Source organism: Delphinus delphis, chromosome 17 (genome assembly GCF_949987515.2).
Source record: "Delphinus delphis chromosome 17, mDelDel1.2, whole genome shotgun sequence".
NCBI lineage: Eukaryota > Metazoa > Chordata > Mammalia > Artiodactyla > Delphinidae > Delphinus > Delphinus delphis.
This window is the reverse complement of record NC_082699.1, coordinates 7,954,249-7,970,770: the sequence shown is the minus strand read 5'-3', so window position 1 is coordinate 7,970,770 and position 16,522 is coordinate 7,954,249. Positions and strand designations below refer to the sequence as shown.

General features: G+C 41.1%; 1 protein-coding gene across 3 annotated transcripts in view; it reads right to left on the bottom strand.

Moving 5' to 3' along the window:
- The window catches only part of CHD7 (chromodomain helicase DNA binding protein 7), a 178,219-nt gene that overhangs the window by 51,375 nt on the left and 110,322 nt on the right, over positions 1 to 16,522 (bottom strand). For all 3 annotated transcript variants that reach the window (XM_059994689.1, XM_059994690.1, XM_059994692.1), the window contains exons 4-7: positions 14,827 to 14,968; positions 9,647 to 9,784; positions 8,314 to 8,379; positions 2,208 to 2,263 (exon numbers count right to left, since the gene is read on the bottom strand). In XM_059994689.1, the coding sequence (XP_059850672.1) occupies positions 2,208 to 2,263; positions 8,314 to 8,379; positions 9,647 to 9,784; positions 14,827 to 14,968 (402 nt within the window). The remainder of the gene's footprint in view (positions 1 to 2,207; positions 2,264 to 8,313; positions 8,380 to 9,646; positions 9,785 to 14,826; positions 14,969 to 16,522) is intronic.

Genomic DNA, 16,522 nt, shown 5'->3' with positions numbered 1-16,522 from the left:
TGTGTGTATATATAACAAACATATATGTGTGTGGAACATATGTAGGTATATATGTCATACATACATACATATCATATATACACATGCACGTGCATGCCCTTCCTAGCCCCATCCACTGAGAGGTCTGGAAGCAATGACCCCTCCAGCAGCAATGAGCACACCTAGTACCCAAATCTTGGTTTCTAAATGCCCTTCTCCAGTAAAAAACAACCAAGGCTCCTTAGAGAAACGATCGGTTCCAGGACTTAAATAGGAAGTTGCAAATGGGTTAGGAACATCCTCTGGTGCCAGAAAGTAAGGAAGAGCTCGAAGAAGGATGGGGACAAGACAAAAGGAAGGGAGGAGACAGCCTGCAGGGGCTCCCACCAGCCAGATCTGGGATAATGTGAGCCAAGTAAGTAACGGTAGGACGGTAAGGAACTATGACGCACTGAATGAAAGAAGACTCCGCAAGTCCACACAGCTATAAATAAGCAGACAGGTAAGAAGGTAAAGCTCTTCCTAACAGCAGAAGCCCGACCAGTAAATTCAGGAAGAACAGTGGAATTGTTAAATCACCACTTAGCGACTGTCATGCGTAATAGTCTCAAAGCATCTTTCCACAAGATACTTTTTAATTATAAGAAGAAAACCAGGAATTCTTTGCACTGTTTTTGCAATTTTTCTGTAAATCTCAAATCATGTCAAAATGAAAGGTTAAGAAAAACTTTTAATTTTATGGAAACGTTAACTTCCCTTAGATCTCGATAACATCAGAGAGGAAAGCTACTTCTGAGCACTGCTTTGCCTCATCTCACGGGACCGATGGCAGACAGGTGGCTCACCTCCCCTGGCTGGCGGCAGTGGCACCTGGGCAGGGAGCCCGGGCCCAGCTCTGGGGCTGTGCGCAGGCGACTTGAGATGGTTCCCACAGACCGAGCGCCTCACCTCCCACAGCCACACGCTGACCGGGACGGGTGCCTGTCTCGTGGTGCCACTTCCTGGCAATCGATACTTAAACTTCTGTGCTTTGAGTGTGATTTGATCAACCGGCCAGAGAACTCTCTGTCTCTCCGGCTTACTTCGTTTTCTCCTCCTTATCTGGTCTTTCCACTCTCCTTATAAGACTATCTGAAACCATGTCATGTGCATAACTTGCACATGTGTAAACTCATCGTGCTCTGAGTACAGAACGATGACAGCATCTAATGTTTGCTGAGCATTTTTCATTTCACTGAATTCTTACAGTAACACTGGTAAGAGACTACTTCATCTTTTTACCTGGTAAAAGGTTTTGCCCGCAAACGTCAGAAATGCATCCGTTAATTAACACAGTGCCAATTGCAATAGGGGGGAATGACAGAAACCACGAGGCCTGATGCTTTTATTTTCGAGGGTAGGGTAAATTTTCTTAAGCTGTTCTGACAGCTCCCCAAAGCCTCTCTTTAACCCTAGAATTTATTAATATGGTACTTGAGTTCCTTGCCTCAAAAAGCTTAAAGTACATTTTAAAAGTTTACAGTACATTTAACTTTTATGTTATCGATAAATATTTTTGTCCTCGTTCTGTGATTGTTATTTGTCCTCCTCAGCAGGATGACTATTGATGCTTCCAACGAGGTTGCCTCGTCAGAGCGTGCCTGGCCCTAGTATCCAGCTTCCATCTACAACCAGAACAACTCACGGTGGTTTTTCATGCAGTTTTCTTAAGAGTTATGCAATTCAAATTCACTAGACAAAAATCAGAAATGGAAACGGAGCAACAAAATCATAGCTCACTGCATTTCAGAACATGGGTGATGTCACGATTTCCTAGAGTCTCTGCCTGAGAGCAGAGTTCTCATCTCGGGTGCCAAGCATCCCAATGAAATATGAAGGCAGGGAGCCCCGCGGAGCAAAATTCATTCTCAGAGTCAGGCAGGCATGACAATACTTTCCTCACTTTTCTGTTACTGTATAAGCTTTCATCCCCTCTAAAAAGAACTTCTTGGTTATACACAAAAGCTAGTCAGCCTGTACACCAATTACACATTTTGCAGAAAAATAAAGTTCATAAACTATCAAAGATGGAAAAGTTAGTGGGCAACGGCCTATGGCACTGAATAAACCACACCAGAATTTCCCCGGTGCCAATTTTTTTTAAAAAAACTTCCTGATTACCTTTTAAAATTTGGTACATTGAAAATATATTCCTCCATGGAAAAAAAAAGAAATCACAATGTACTTACAAGTTTTTGTATTTCACGTAGAACTCCTCAACTTCTACCTCTTCTCCAGAGTCCTTCTGCAACAGAGGAAAATTTCAGGCATGCACTTGAAACCATCTACTAGAATGTTCCAAAGTAATGATTTACTCCCGTGTGGGCACAAACAGGCATCGCGGAAGCGGCACAGGGCGCTCGCTCCTGGAAGGATGAGCATGTGGTGAGCTGCTGGGAGGCCAGAGGGATGAGGGCGGACCATGCGCGCTACCCGATGGGCTCCGGCTCCTCAGACGTGCATGGCTTTAGCTCATCCCTAACCACATGCAGCTTCATTCACAACAGCCTGACCCCAAATGTGGCTTTCTGCCAAACCCACAGCGCTAAGTAGACGTCAAGTGCACCATTTTCTCAGGCAGCAGCCAATTAGCCACTGCTCTCCTGAATGCCACATGGATTATTTTTGGCCGCCTCATGGCAACTTTACATGGTGGGTTTTGTAATGTTTTAAAATATTTAAAAGACATTTATTCCTCCATATAGTTAATAACGCTAAACAAGAAACCATCTAAAACTAAACCTTGTTCCGAGGCTGTAATTTCAGTGCATCGCTATCCACAGTTTCAGTTTGACTCAATGGTACAATTAAAATCTCTCAGACAAGATGTCACATACGCATAGCAGCCAAATAAAATTGACACTCCAACTACGACACCGAGGTGAGGTTAAAATCGTGACCCATCAGCAAGTCAAGGGTGCAGCGGCGAGATTATCTCGAACGTCTCCCTTGATCCTGCCTCTTGTAATGTCTGCAGAAGATACTGCACATATAATATTTTAAGCATCTCTTTCAATATTTTTTTTCCTCTTGGTTGTAGGCTGTTAAACAAGTTGTAATATGTAATGTTCTTTTGGAACATTTGATCAGATAAATCAGGGATGTAAAAAAATCAACACCACTTACAGATGTCTAGAGATTGCTTTTACACTCTTACAAGAGTACCTGCCTTGAGGGTCACATTTGGCTGCTAAACTGCCTCAGAGGTGCCGCAAAGAAAATTAAGGCAAGTCAGAACACAGCAGAGGGCGAACAAAGGAGCAGAGACTTCTCACTGGGTGACAGACTGGCACCAGATCTGCTCAAAGAGCCTAGGAGCAGCCTCCATCCCCAATCTTCGAACTACTGTCAAAGACTGTGAACTTAAAACTTTTCTTCAAAACTCTCCCACGTATCAGTTAAACCTAAATTTTAAGCAGTTTTTCCACCTGCCTGGAGATCACCAGTAAGAAGACAGGATATTCAGGAGAGGGGTCGAAACCCATTGATATCTGATCCTGCCCTCATGGATCTATAAACGGTCATCACCCTAAAGCAGCTTCTTAAATCCACGTGTTCAGAAAACCATCTGTATCCCCAGATTTTCTTTTTTTTAATTATTTTTTATTGGAGTACAGTTGCTTTACAGTGTTGTGGCATGTCCCAGACTTTCAGGTGTCCAAGCTGAAAAGAAATGTTTGCTGGGTACCCTCAAGAGCAGGGATATAAACCTGCAATCACTGTATAGGTAAATTCTGGTCGATTCAAGCAACAATCCACCCCGAACTCGCCTGACATTTTTCTAGCCCTTAACATTACCCCGTCCCACTCCCGCATTTCAGCAGCCATTTCAAGACACATTATCTCTGCACAGAACTGGAGATCACAGTAGAAAGGCAGAGATAAGACTGTGGTCAGCCGAGGAGAATGGGGAACCAGGGTGAGCCTAGATCTCGCGATGCTTCTCATAGCATATCAGGAAATTCAAACCTCGAGTGGAATTCAAACGTCTGGTCTACTGGTTTTGCTTTTTTGATGTTAACTATATTTCTTTCAGTTCTGAAAGAGTTTTTCAAAATTACTTACCTTTGAGGTAGTAAAAAGACACGCTTTATCCTTTCTATGTTCTGTTATCTCCTGATTTCCTTCTTCCGGATCTTTCCTCCCGTACTGTCCCCTTTCCATCTCGTTCTAAGTGGCCTCACTGTCTGTAACTTCTAAGTGGGCCTCAAAGCACACAGATCAACTCTTGAACAAAGGGGCAGTTTTCATTCTGTCTCAATTCTGCTCCAGAAAGTTCCGACTCTTAACGCCATTAGCTGTCTGTCCCTGACTCTCGTGAACACCCATTTTCTCATCACGATCAGCTATGCCTCTGGGGGTGTGCTGTGGAGATCTCAACAAGAGAGTCTCAGGCTGTCTGGGAGGAGGTGATCAGGTTCTGAGACCTCATTTAGTAGCACCTGGAGCTTGTAGAGAACTGTCCCAGGACCTATTTCTCTTGGACGTCCCAAATTAGAACCCTGTGCTTTGTTTAACTGACCACACATACTGGATCAGCTTCTTGCTCCCAGAGCTGTACGTAGAGAGCTGTAATAGAGCTGTTTTGCCCTTCATTTCATATAAATATCATCACGCTGGCCTCTTCTGCTTTACTTAGGGCAAAACAATTAACAAAAGTGTGTGCATTCCTAAGCTCTCAGGAGCATCACTTTAATTACGCGCTAAACGGCAGTCGGTCTGACCAGACTCTCTTGACAGTTGAAAACAGCCCCAGCCTCTACCTCCCATGCCCCAGTGTTCCGAAGCCTTTCCATAATGGGCATATCCGATGCATAACTGAGTCAAGGCACTATTTCTGCAGGTGTGTGTGTGCACGCGCACACACACACACACACACACCCCACTCAAATTTATTTCTAGGACAGTTACCGTTAAATTTGAGAGGCCTCTAAAGTAATTTTATGTGCTCGATAGACTAGTTTTGAAAAATGTGTGTATCATTTCATTCATTAGACTCCTAAAGCAGTCTGTCAAAATCCTTACTGTTCACAAGAAATTGAAAGTTCCAAACATATTGAACCATGCTTGTTCCACTGTTCACATGAAACAGAAACCTTGACCAGGCACTAAATCAACTCTTCTGGTCACCTGGATTCTAAAACAGCCGTTCAGCAAATGATAATCCTGTTGGCCTGAAAGAATGAATGACCTTTCCCAAGCATCCTATTACTAAATTAAGCAGTCACACTGGGGAAACAAAGCTAAACTGTAGTGTGAAAAGGCAGAAATTTTGTTAAACAATGCACAAAAGAATGAGAAAGCGCCTTGATAAAGGTAACAATAAAGCAAAGGTATGAATCCATTCCTACTTCTGGCCCAACCTGCTGTATATTCTACCAGAGATGCCAAATCATACTTCATTTAGGAAGAAAATAGGACATAATAATACAGAATCCACTTTCAAAACTATTTTTGACCTTCTGGTACAAAAAGGATTTGAACTGTTTTCCCCCAAAGACAGATGGCTCAAAGCAGAAGGGGCTACATGATGACCAAATGTGGAAAAGAAGAAAATTAACCTTTATACAATCCAAAAGTCCATTCTTAAATCTACCTCGAAATGCAAATACAAGTACCACCTATGTCCCTTGCACTGGGTCTCACGCACACTGATTTGGGTTTAGAACAACATAAGTGCCTGAGCCATCCCTATGTAACACGCGGTGCGGAGCTAGGGAGGTTCTGCCGGATGAGTTCTGTGAGTTTGCACGACTCCACCATAACCGCTGATGCTTCTCAGGCTACAGTGATGAGGTCAGCTGATTGCAAAACCCGTTAACTGTCCCCACTATGTGTCGGCACCATGCTGGGGAGGCTCTGAGCCCTTAACCAGTTTCCATAGTGCTGCCAGTGGGAGACAAAGGCACCTTCTCACAGCCATGTCTTCCATTATTCATGGTAATAGGAAACAGACCAGCAGGCATAGCTAGAATCCGGGGGAAAATCTCAAATTTCCTTTTGCTTCTATCTGCTACACTTTCCTCCAATATTACTGAAGCTGATAACTAAAGTAACTATTTGGAGAACCTGAGCAGTTTAAAAAGTTAGCACCTGCTAATGTTTACAACCTTCTAATGGTTTTCTATGGCCCTTTATGAAATGCCACTAATCTACAAGCGACTCAATGGGCTCCATACCTCTTTCTTATTTTAAATCATACCTCAAGGCATATCTCTCCTTCCAGAGGAAATTTCCCATTAATTTTCTCCATCCTAAAAGTCACCTACTCAACAAATACTCTACCCTCAAGTACAGTTACAGTGATTTTTAATCTCCTGTGTTAAGATAAACCTGGTCATCTGTAAGTGGCAGCAATACCTACTCCTCAACTGTGGGCACCTATCTTTAAAGGGTTGGAAAGAAAAAACAAAAAATGCCCTCCGGTGGGCAAAACAGAAAGAAAAAGTGATGCCCTACATCATGCGTAGTCTAAGCAGCTCTGAATAACAGAGCTAATTATAATTTGCAACCCCCAAACCTGCTGGGTATGCCTGCTGAAGCACTATCGGTTGAATGAAAATTATTATAACCCATCCAAACCACGTGCTATTTATTCAAACAAGCCACTTCAATTCGCTGAAGGGGATTATTCTTTAAAGTACACCAAGCATTCAAATTTTGCCATATACCTACAATTCACAAGTTAACAGTTCTAGAGTCATTAGAAGGACAAAAATGCAACCTTTCCAATTAGTTAAATAGTGCTCATTTCTGCTTGAACGGGTGGGAAATTTGGTTGAGATTTTATGTTCATCAGAGAGGAAATCCTCAGGTTCAAAGAGCTACCAGATAGACACCCCATACACTCCCACTACCTACACTCATTATGAAAATATCTTGACATGTTGTTCTTGATTATTTTTGTTTGAACCAGAGTTTTATCTTCTGATAAAAATCTATACTTTGAATAACACAATACAAAAGCAGAGAGTATTGGAGCAAAGGTAAAGAGCAGTTTACGGCTGGTGCAATACCATTTTCAAGGATCTCTAGATAGTATCTGAATAGTCAACGTTTCCTGTTTGATAAACCCAGAAGCTCACTTTAAATCTCGTAATTCCTACATTCCTCATCTCTCTCCCTGGAAATTACACTTTGTATACACCTTTAAAAAAAAAAGCTTATTTTACATGTCAAAACAATGAGGTTGTCTTCCACACACCTTGAAAGCAATAAAAAGTAACAACTCTGCCTTTGACAATGATTCAAGCTGGAAGACAGACACCGATGTCTAAAGGAGACCATTTTCTAGAGACACCAAACACGGTTTGCTGGAATATGTAAATGCATCTGGATGCCTATGTGCTTCTTCAAAGTAAAGTGTTTTCTCAAACTGGGCAAGAAGGGTGGGATGAAATGGGGAGTCTCCATCAGTAAAAGAAGATGCAGTGTTCCTGGAATTTGTTGTCACGGCGTGTATCTGCCCCTCAGTGACATGGGCACCAGGCTAGTGACAGGTACTTAGGGCTTACCTTCGCGGATCAGCATGAATTCCGAATAATTTGGAAGGATAAGTCACATTATCTTCAAAAATTACACTGAAAATAGTTCTGTATTTCACTTCTGCACTAACAAAAGAATACTAATATTTCAATTGCATATGAAAAGTATGAGAAAACATCTACTTGCTAACATGATAAAGAGATCTTCCGGGGGGTGGGGGGCTGGGGTAGGGACCTCCCTAAGAGGGATGAGAGATAGATTCATGGTCATGATTTTTCGGAAATAATATTTATGAAAAAGGCAGCCTACAACTCTAGGAGTCCTAATATATTTCTTTTGAGACGTTTGAGTTCTTGCCTACTCTAAATGGGGTAATAAAGCACTGATTGTTTGCTACATTTTAATTTCATTTTGGGCTGAACATCCCAAAGATTGATATTGGACTAATAAATCAGACAGGATTAGAAACATCACCAGAAGTTTCATTTTCAACAGTGAAATTTTTTTTTTTTTTTTTTTTTTTTTGTGGTACACGGGCCTCTCACTATTGTGGCCTCTCCCGTTGCAGAGCACAGGCTCCGGACGCGCAGGCTCAGTGGCCATGGCTCACGGGCCCAGCCGCTCCACGGCATGTGGGATCTTCCCAGACCGGGGCACGAACCCGGGTCCCCTGCATCGGCAGGTGGACTCTCAACCACTGCGCCACCAGGGAAGCCCAACAGTGAAATTTTTAAAGGAAATTATAAAGCAAAAAATAATTTAAGAGTCACACACACCCCACAGGTTTTGATAGCTCTACACGGTGCTTACCTGTTTTTTTACTGAACGACTACTCATAATTTTTTCTACCACTGGACCGTCTGCATCAACAGATTCCTAAAACATAAAGTGGAATGAATGAATCCAAACAGAAAGTATTTCATTCTAAGCTGTAAAAGCAAGAAATCATTCCCTTTTGCACCTCCTTCCATACCCTTTAAGTTCATACCCTTTAAATCACTGGGTACGATCACCAGTGGGGAATATGACTGAAAAGAACAAAAATCTCCCTTGCAGAAAGGCAAAAGGAAGAGCCGTGTTTATTACGTCACGATTATGTGGTTGAATTGTGTGGACTAGCATGGGTCCCTAAAGCCAAGGAGCGTTCAGAAATTCCAGCTGCTAAGAGAAAATGATCTCTGCGTGACAGCAGAGACATAACTTTTCCTCGTCTGGACCCATGGGGTTAATATACTCATCATTCTGTTATTGTAGGCAGCTTTTTATCTATGGAGGTCACATAAAACGCTATGTAACAACAGAGCGCAAATTACCAAATAAAATACAAAACTGTATTTAATATATTTTTCAATGGGTTACCAGTTTGTTAACTAAAGCACAGTAACAGTAAGAAGAGGGCTTTTGTGTGTGTGGGGGGAAGATCTTCACAATAATCAATCCTCCATTACTACCCATACTTTATACAAACTCTTTTATCCATCACTTACATGGCACAGAGAATAAAGTAGGCCCTGCTGGGTACTACAAGGCAATAATTTCATAAAGGGGCTCTTACAGTGCCAAGCAGCAGGAGACAAGCTTGAGTGGTGTATTAAAGTCCCAGAAGCTACGGCACTGAACTCTCCGAGGTAAATTCAGCCTCCTTGCATCCTAGGTCTGCCTCATCCTCAACAAAGACCATTAATTCTCCAAAATTGTGTCAAATTACATATCACAGGCTTGTACAAAAATAAATCCCAGTGAACGGGGCTTTTTAAAAGACACTCCTAAAGGACTAATTTCCCACAGCGTGTTCACCAACACGAGACGAATGTTCCCAGCTCAAAGTCCGACGCTTCTACTGAACTTCTCAGATTCCAGCTATAAAATTTCCAGCCCATCTTCTGATTTTTTTTTTTTGTGGTACGTGGGCCTCTCACTGTGGTGGCCTCTCCCGTTGCGGAGCACAGGCTCCGGACGGACGCGCAGGCTCAGCGGCCATGGCCCACGGGCCCAGCCGCTCCACGGCATGTGGGATCTTCCCGGACCGGGGCACGAACCCGCGTCCCCCGTATCGGCAGGCGGACTCGCAACCACTGCGCCACCAGGGAAGCCCTCCAGCCCATCTTTTGAAATGCACACAAGAACTGCACAGGCCACTCACCTGCGGCTCCGACTGCGAGGTTGTGGAGGGCGAGTCTCTCCCAGCAGCGTCTGCGTCATCGGCCTCCTCGTCGGAGATCTTGAACTCCAAGTCCTCGGTGTACCGCTTTCTCTTCACCTGCCTGCTGGACCGTCTCTTCTAAAACGAAAACCCAACAGCCTGGGTTTAGAAAGCTGCTGCTCTCCCCCTTCTCAGAATGGCACGGTACATTTATAAAATAATAATCGTAAAGAAAAGCTGGTGACTTTAACCCTGCAAATCACAGAAGATATCACAGTGGCAACAAATATAATGGAAATGGGGGCAATCTGAAACCAGGCGCCTCGGCCAGCGATGGCCCTGCCACTCCCGGGTACGTGACCTTTAACTGGGACATGGAAGTAACGATACATCTTCCTCCTCGTTCAGCCGGTAAGTTGCTCAAACGTGAAGGCAATACTGAAGCTGGGTGATGGATATATAGGGGTTCGTTATACTGTTCTAGTTTTGTATGTTTTAAAAATTTCCCCCACAAGAAAAAGTCAAAGAAAGTGAAGGCATGAGGAGATAATTTGTGAATAATAAAGTTCTAGATAACTATTGTTACAGTAGTATCCAAGGTTCTAAAACTATCTCAGAGACCCAGTTAAATAGAAAGTTTGTATTTTCATCTTGGTCCTGAAAGAAAGAGTCTGAACATTTTTAAAGAGCTGAAGGATTGAATGGCAGAATTTATAATGAGTGACTAGGAAAAGGAATTAAAAAAATTTTTTTTACTGCACTGATGAAAATGTGAAGGACTGTTACTAGCTAGTATTAATAGGATTATTGGCAAAATGGGCCCTCTCCCACCCAGTGGTCAAAATAGAACGCAGTATACCTTTGCAGGACAGTGTGGTCAAAACGTAAAACACGCCCATCCCCCTTCCCAGCAAGCGCACGTCTAGTAAGCTACATGACGCATCTGGGTAACATCTAGCAGATAAATGGTTAAGTAAAAAGAAAAGCAAGTCAAGTAACAATAGCTAGCTTATAGTTCTAAGATTACAAAAAAACCTTGTGTATCTATTTGTATGCGTGGGCGATAAATATATAAACTCCTCCAGAGAAACATACTGTAAATCCTGTTTACTTCCCTACACTCAGTGAATGTTTGCTAAAAAATGAATGTATACGGGTATGTTTTCAATAACAGAAAAAAATCTGAAAAGACACAACAAACTGTAATAGCTATTAATTCTGGAGAGTGAAATGAATGGAGCAGAAAAAAGGATTCTGTACTTTTTGTTCAAAACAATTCTAGATGGCTTGACCTTTTTGATATAGAAATAGTTTTGTCAGTTAATTAAAAACAGACAGAAATAACCTTCTCATTAATATGTGTATGTGATGACATCTCAGATAACTCTAAAATGACACGTGTAAATTTTAAAACCCTGTTCAATTACAACTCATGGGTGAGTTGGCAAAGCACATGGAAGAAATAAAAAGAATACTGAGAAAAGTAACACTGATACTAACTGTTCTCTAAGAATTATGAAATAAACTCTTCTGAAGAGCCTTTCGAATTTTAAAGTTGGGATCGTAGGGCAGAGAGAGGCAAATCACCCTGCCGTGCAGACGTCAGGAGGGACGGGCATGGGACCTACGGGGCACAAGTCAGGACCAACAAGCCCCCGTGCCATGTCTCAAAGAATGGGAACCACTCAATTTTACTGAATTAAGTTTGTGTTCGCCCTGCTCTCAAAGGGGATGTGAGACAGCTCACATTACGACTGTGTATAACAGGACCGTCAGACGGGTCATTCGAGGCTGTGAACTCAGCCCTACAGCCAGGGCTGCAGAGGCACGATGTACCCCTCTGCCGGGAGGTATCTGGGAGCTGGGTGGGGACATCTTATTAACAGACTTCCTAGCGGCTCAGACGAGAGGGAGCTGTGATGTGGGCCAAAGGCTCCACCTCTGACCCTTCTCTCCTCTCCAGCCCCGCACAGAATAACCAGTTCCACGTGGAGGTGACACCCAGGCCAGAGGGGGTCCTACCACCGTCCATCTTGCCCCACGTCACCAGGGGCAGTTTGACCTCGGGGGTCCAGGAGCTGAGTGCCCACGTTAGAATGAGGCCAGGCTCTCACTGCGTGACCCTGGACGAGTTCCTTTAGGGACCTCAGCTTCCTGGTCTGTAGACTAGGGGTAATGATAGTAGCTGCCTCATCAGTATACTGTGAAGATCTCCTACGAGAATTCATTGAAAGCACTTAAAACAGCGCACTTAAAGGGACATGTTAATGCCAAACGCAATTAGTAGGATTACAGTCATCAGTAACTAGCTCCACCTTTCCAAGGGAAAATCAGAAAGCAATGAGGCTCCGAAGCCGGGCTACGTCATGTGGCTTCCCTCCTCTTTTCCCAAAGCTGATCTGGAATAGCTCCGCCTCTTCTGCTTACTTCAGCATTGCCTGCTTCTGGCTGTCAGTTTCTTTAAGATATAAAAGCCTATTATCAGGAACAACATTTTAATTTGGTGAAATTTAGTATAGTATCTGTATTTCTTTTGATATATCAATTTAGCTAAATGGAAATGGATGAATCTACAGTTTCACCTTTCCGTCATTACTGTGAGGAGAATGGGCTACTAATGACACAACTGTGATGTCTCATCAGGTTTCCATGGTTGGGGCCACACTGCCCTAGTATTCTTGCAGCACAAGTAACTAAACATCCTTGGACAGAGTCTAAGCTTGGACAGAGTCTAAGACAAACCTACTTTACACTAAATCCCACTCTGATATTAAAGAAATGTTCCAGTACAATAAAAACAGAGACTTCTGTTTATTTTTCTAATAGAAATGTGCATATTGGTGAATATAATGTTTATAACGGAAGTTTCCCCTCATATCAACTTTGTGTTATAAATCTATGCAACAGTGATAGGGCTAGTAATAGTGGATACAAGGTCACTTCATAAGAGTAAAAGAAACCCCAAAACACAATTAGAACTCAACCTTCTGAAAGTTTTAAATGTTACATGGCTTCTCTGCCTTCTAAATAATAATTGATCTTAAGTTCATTTCTTTTGGATATCAAGGTTCCTTTCCCAATTTCCAAACATAAAATAAAATTATTTATCACATAATAGGCTTTTTATGGTCTGTTAAAACTATTGTTATTTGAAACATTTGGGGGAATCAAAATAAAATATAAGAACTGCATTTAAACCAACTGCATTGAAAGCTCAAAACTTTTGAATTAACACTACAATAACAGGTCAACTTGTTAAACTTGGATTGTTTTAGAAAAGTTTCATATAGTTAAAACAGGTATGCTGAAGAACAAATTTAAATGTGTTACCACAGTCTCACTGTTGTAGTACTTTGTGACACAAACTTTTCAGTTTGTTAAAAGAAAAAGAAAAAAAAAAAGACATGGCATTTAGTAACGTTTAAACAAGTTGATCATAAAACTCGAGAACTTTAAGCCCTTTACGCGTGTGCTACAGGAAGAAATACAACAAACAAGCAGTCAGCGTCACTTCCTGTGTTGCTGTGATACAGAAGAGACACTGAGAAACATGGACCTGTGTGTTTACTGATATTAGCTGTCTGACCCGTGACAGTTCAGCACCAGCCAATTAGAAAGGATGCCCGGATGTCCATTTGCATTGATTAGCATTTTTCTGTAACTGAAATGCAGAAGGAAAAAGAAACACCACTAGTATTTCATAAAGTCCATTTGAGTCTGTGTTAATGCAAACAGACTTGTAAAAAACAGCAGTGTTTGTGAAAGAACAACAGAATTTTCTTGACTTGTGTGACAGTCTTCTTAGTATTGTCCAAATACTACTGCACAAAGGTCTTAGTTTAAGCAAAAGCAATTCAGGGGAAAAAAAAAAAACACCTGTGGGCATAAGGAATAAATTCAAAATAATTAAAAATACTTTAGTTTAAAACCCCCAAACAATTTTTTAAAAGATAGCTACTTACCTTCCCAATATCTTTTCACTGATATGGAAAGTTAGAGGAAATTACAAGATTAACTCTAACTGCCAGAGTTTATCACTATGTTAGTTATAGAACCAAACCAAACTGAAACACATTCATTTACACACACACACACACACACACAAACACACACACACACTCACTCACTCACTCTCTCTCTCTCTCTCTCTCTCTCTCCCCCCGCCCTTTCAGGTCCTCTAAGGTTACGTCGTTCTGTGAAGTTATAGGTATCAGGGAGTTCTAGTTAAACCCACACACACAAAATCTATCTGAAATTCTTTAGCACAGAGCTGTATATTGCAAGTACTTTGTTTCTAACTTTTAAGCAAATCAGTAGGTACAGGGAGAAGTACTGAGAGTGCACCAAACCATTAGAAAAGGTCAAACCCGCTTCCAGGGGCTGCTTGCTTTTCTAGCAGGATCCTCAGTAACTGCTCCTTGGTAACTTAGATGTCATTCACAGAAGCCACATTCCCAGCCATCCCAGAGGACCAAGCTGGCATGCTTCCAGGGAACGTAACAAGGAAATAATGTTTAACGGTCACGTGTAGGGGTCCCTTACTTACTGTCCAATCAGCAAAGGCAGTGTACTTTACGCACAAGAACCTAAATTCCTGGTGTTTATTTCAGGGCCAGTTTTTTTGACTGATTCCTATAAAAGTCTCCGAAAGCCAGGAGACTCTAACACTGGAAAATTGTGTGGGGCTGCTGTCCAGAAAGTCACTAACTTGTTCAGAAACTTTAGGGTTACACAAATATATCTCGACTCTGACCGTCAGATGTCAGAAACCTGAAGACGAGCTACAGATTACACTGGGACTTTCTGTTCTGCAAAATAAAAGAATTGACAAGGAACCAAACTTAGCAGAAAATCAGAAATGTGGGTGAAGCTTTAAATGAACCAACATATTAAGACTATGTTAACACTAACATCAACATCAAAAGATACATGTACAGAAATAAATGAAGAGTCTCAGTTTTACTTATCACAGAGTCAAAGATGGCAAAACCAAGAAGTCAGGAGTTTAATTCTGGGCTGGCCCCCCAGCTCTCATCACGATGGCTATAATGTTCCGGGCGACAACAGAGCCATCTCTACGGCAGCTCTATAACAAAGCCAGGGAGGTTCAGTGCACTCGAGATGCAGCTAAAGTCACCCACGCTAAACAACCACAGCTCGGGATCAGAATAAGGTATTACCTGAACACCTGGGTCCTCGTCTTCTTCAGGAGGAGGAGATGATGGGGGTGTTTTGTCTAAGTCTGAATTCTCAGAACCTTCTGTTTTTCCCTTGTTGGCCTTTTTCTTCAAAGCACTTGCTTCTGAATCAGGTTTCTTATTACTAGAATTCAAAGTGGATCACTTAGTGTTCACTTTTTAACAAGGTTTTTCGTACGCCCCACGCCTTATATTTCCCACATCAATATCCCTAAAGTATCGATAACAACTGATAAATCAATGCACGTGGGCCATCGAGAGTTAAATAGTACTCTCAATTAAGTTTTTACAGCAAAACCCCGTACTGATGACCTTCAGCAGATATCTGACCTAATGAAAAACTGCATGCAAAAACTCCTAAAACCACACAGAATACATTTGTTCATCTAGACAATGCACGATCCCTGCCAATACACCAAGCCATAATGAAAAACTGGATTAAGAAATCATTTTGCTATCAACTTTTTAAGGTACCAGAAGATGGTTTTTAAAACTGTCAAGGAACACTAGAACATAATGATCATTTCTTCTGTGTCTCTTGCAGATAGTTTTAAATACTCCTGTTTAAGTCCTTTTCTTGACCAGTACTACTAGGTATCCTCTTTTATAACATTCAGATACATTTTTATCCAATTTATAACCTTTTAAAACATAACAAGATATATAGCAATTCCTCTTCTACATAAATTTATTTAACGCTGTATCCTTAAGTAAAAATCAGCTTTATTTTGGTGCTAGACTTTTTTTTTTGAGGTAGTCACGATGGCCTTTTTTTCAAAAGCTGGGTCTCCAAAATACAGAAATATAGCAAAGTGACCCCAGCAATTCAAGTGCGCGTTCCATAGTATATTTCCATCAAATGTTAATAGGATTTGAATGTTACATAAGTCAAAAGACAAGAATGAACTGTAAGAAAAAATTTTTTTAATTTAAGTTCACTATCACCTTTAGAACCTTTATTTGCCATTCTTTTAGAATGCACACTTGGTGCTGCCTTCCATACCAATTTCCAAAACCCAGCCCCAAGGGTTTTCTAATATTGATTATTACCATTTACTATCCAACATTTCAAATAATCCAACCTCAGTAATAATTATTTTTACTATTTCAAGAAAGCCTAAAATTCTAATAAATTTTGAAAAGAAAAGATACATTTCGAAAAGCTTTGAAAAGTTTATTTAAGTTTGTAAATTCCTAGAAAAGTATGCTGTCAGAATGCACTAAACAGCATTTTTTCTCAATCCCAACAACTACAAAAGGAAAAGAGGCCAAGATACCAATATGCTTTTATTTAAGTAAAGCATGTCATGTAAAATGTTTCAAAAGTACTTAGTATAATTACAACCTAAAAGGCATTTTTGTAATGAATAAATACAATATTTGATAAACTAGTCATTTTCAAATACTCAGAGCTTGTTTTTATTTTGTTCTGTTAATATCTGAGCCTAGTAAATGGCCACATAAGGAAAAAACTTACGACAATTCAGATTACAGCAAAGCAGCAGTTAGGTTTAAAGAGTTCTTTTTAATTTACAAAAAAATAAATAAATAAATAAAAGGAGTGTCCTAAAAACTTCAAGCCCCCAAAAGATCCACGGAAAGCATAATATTTTTTAAATTAAAAAAAAAAATCCATACAACAGTTCTTCATCCAACTGTCCTAGTGTTTACGCTACAC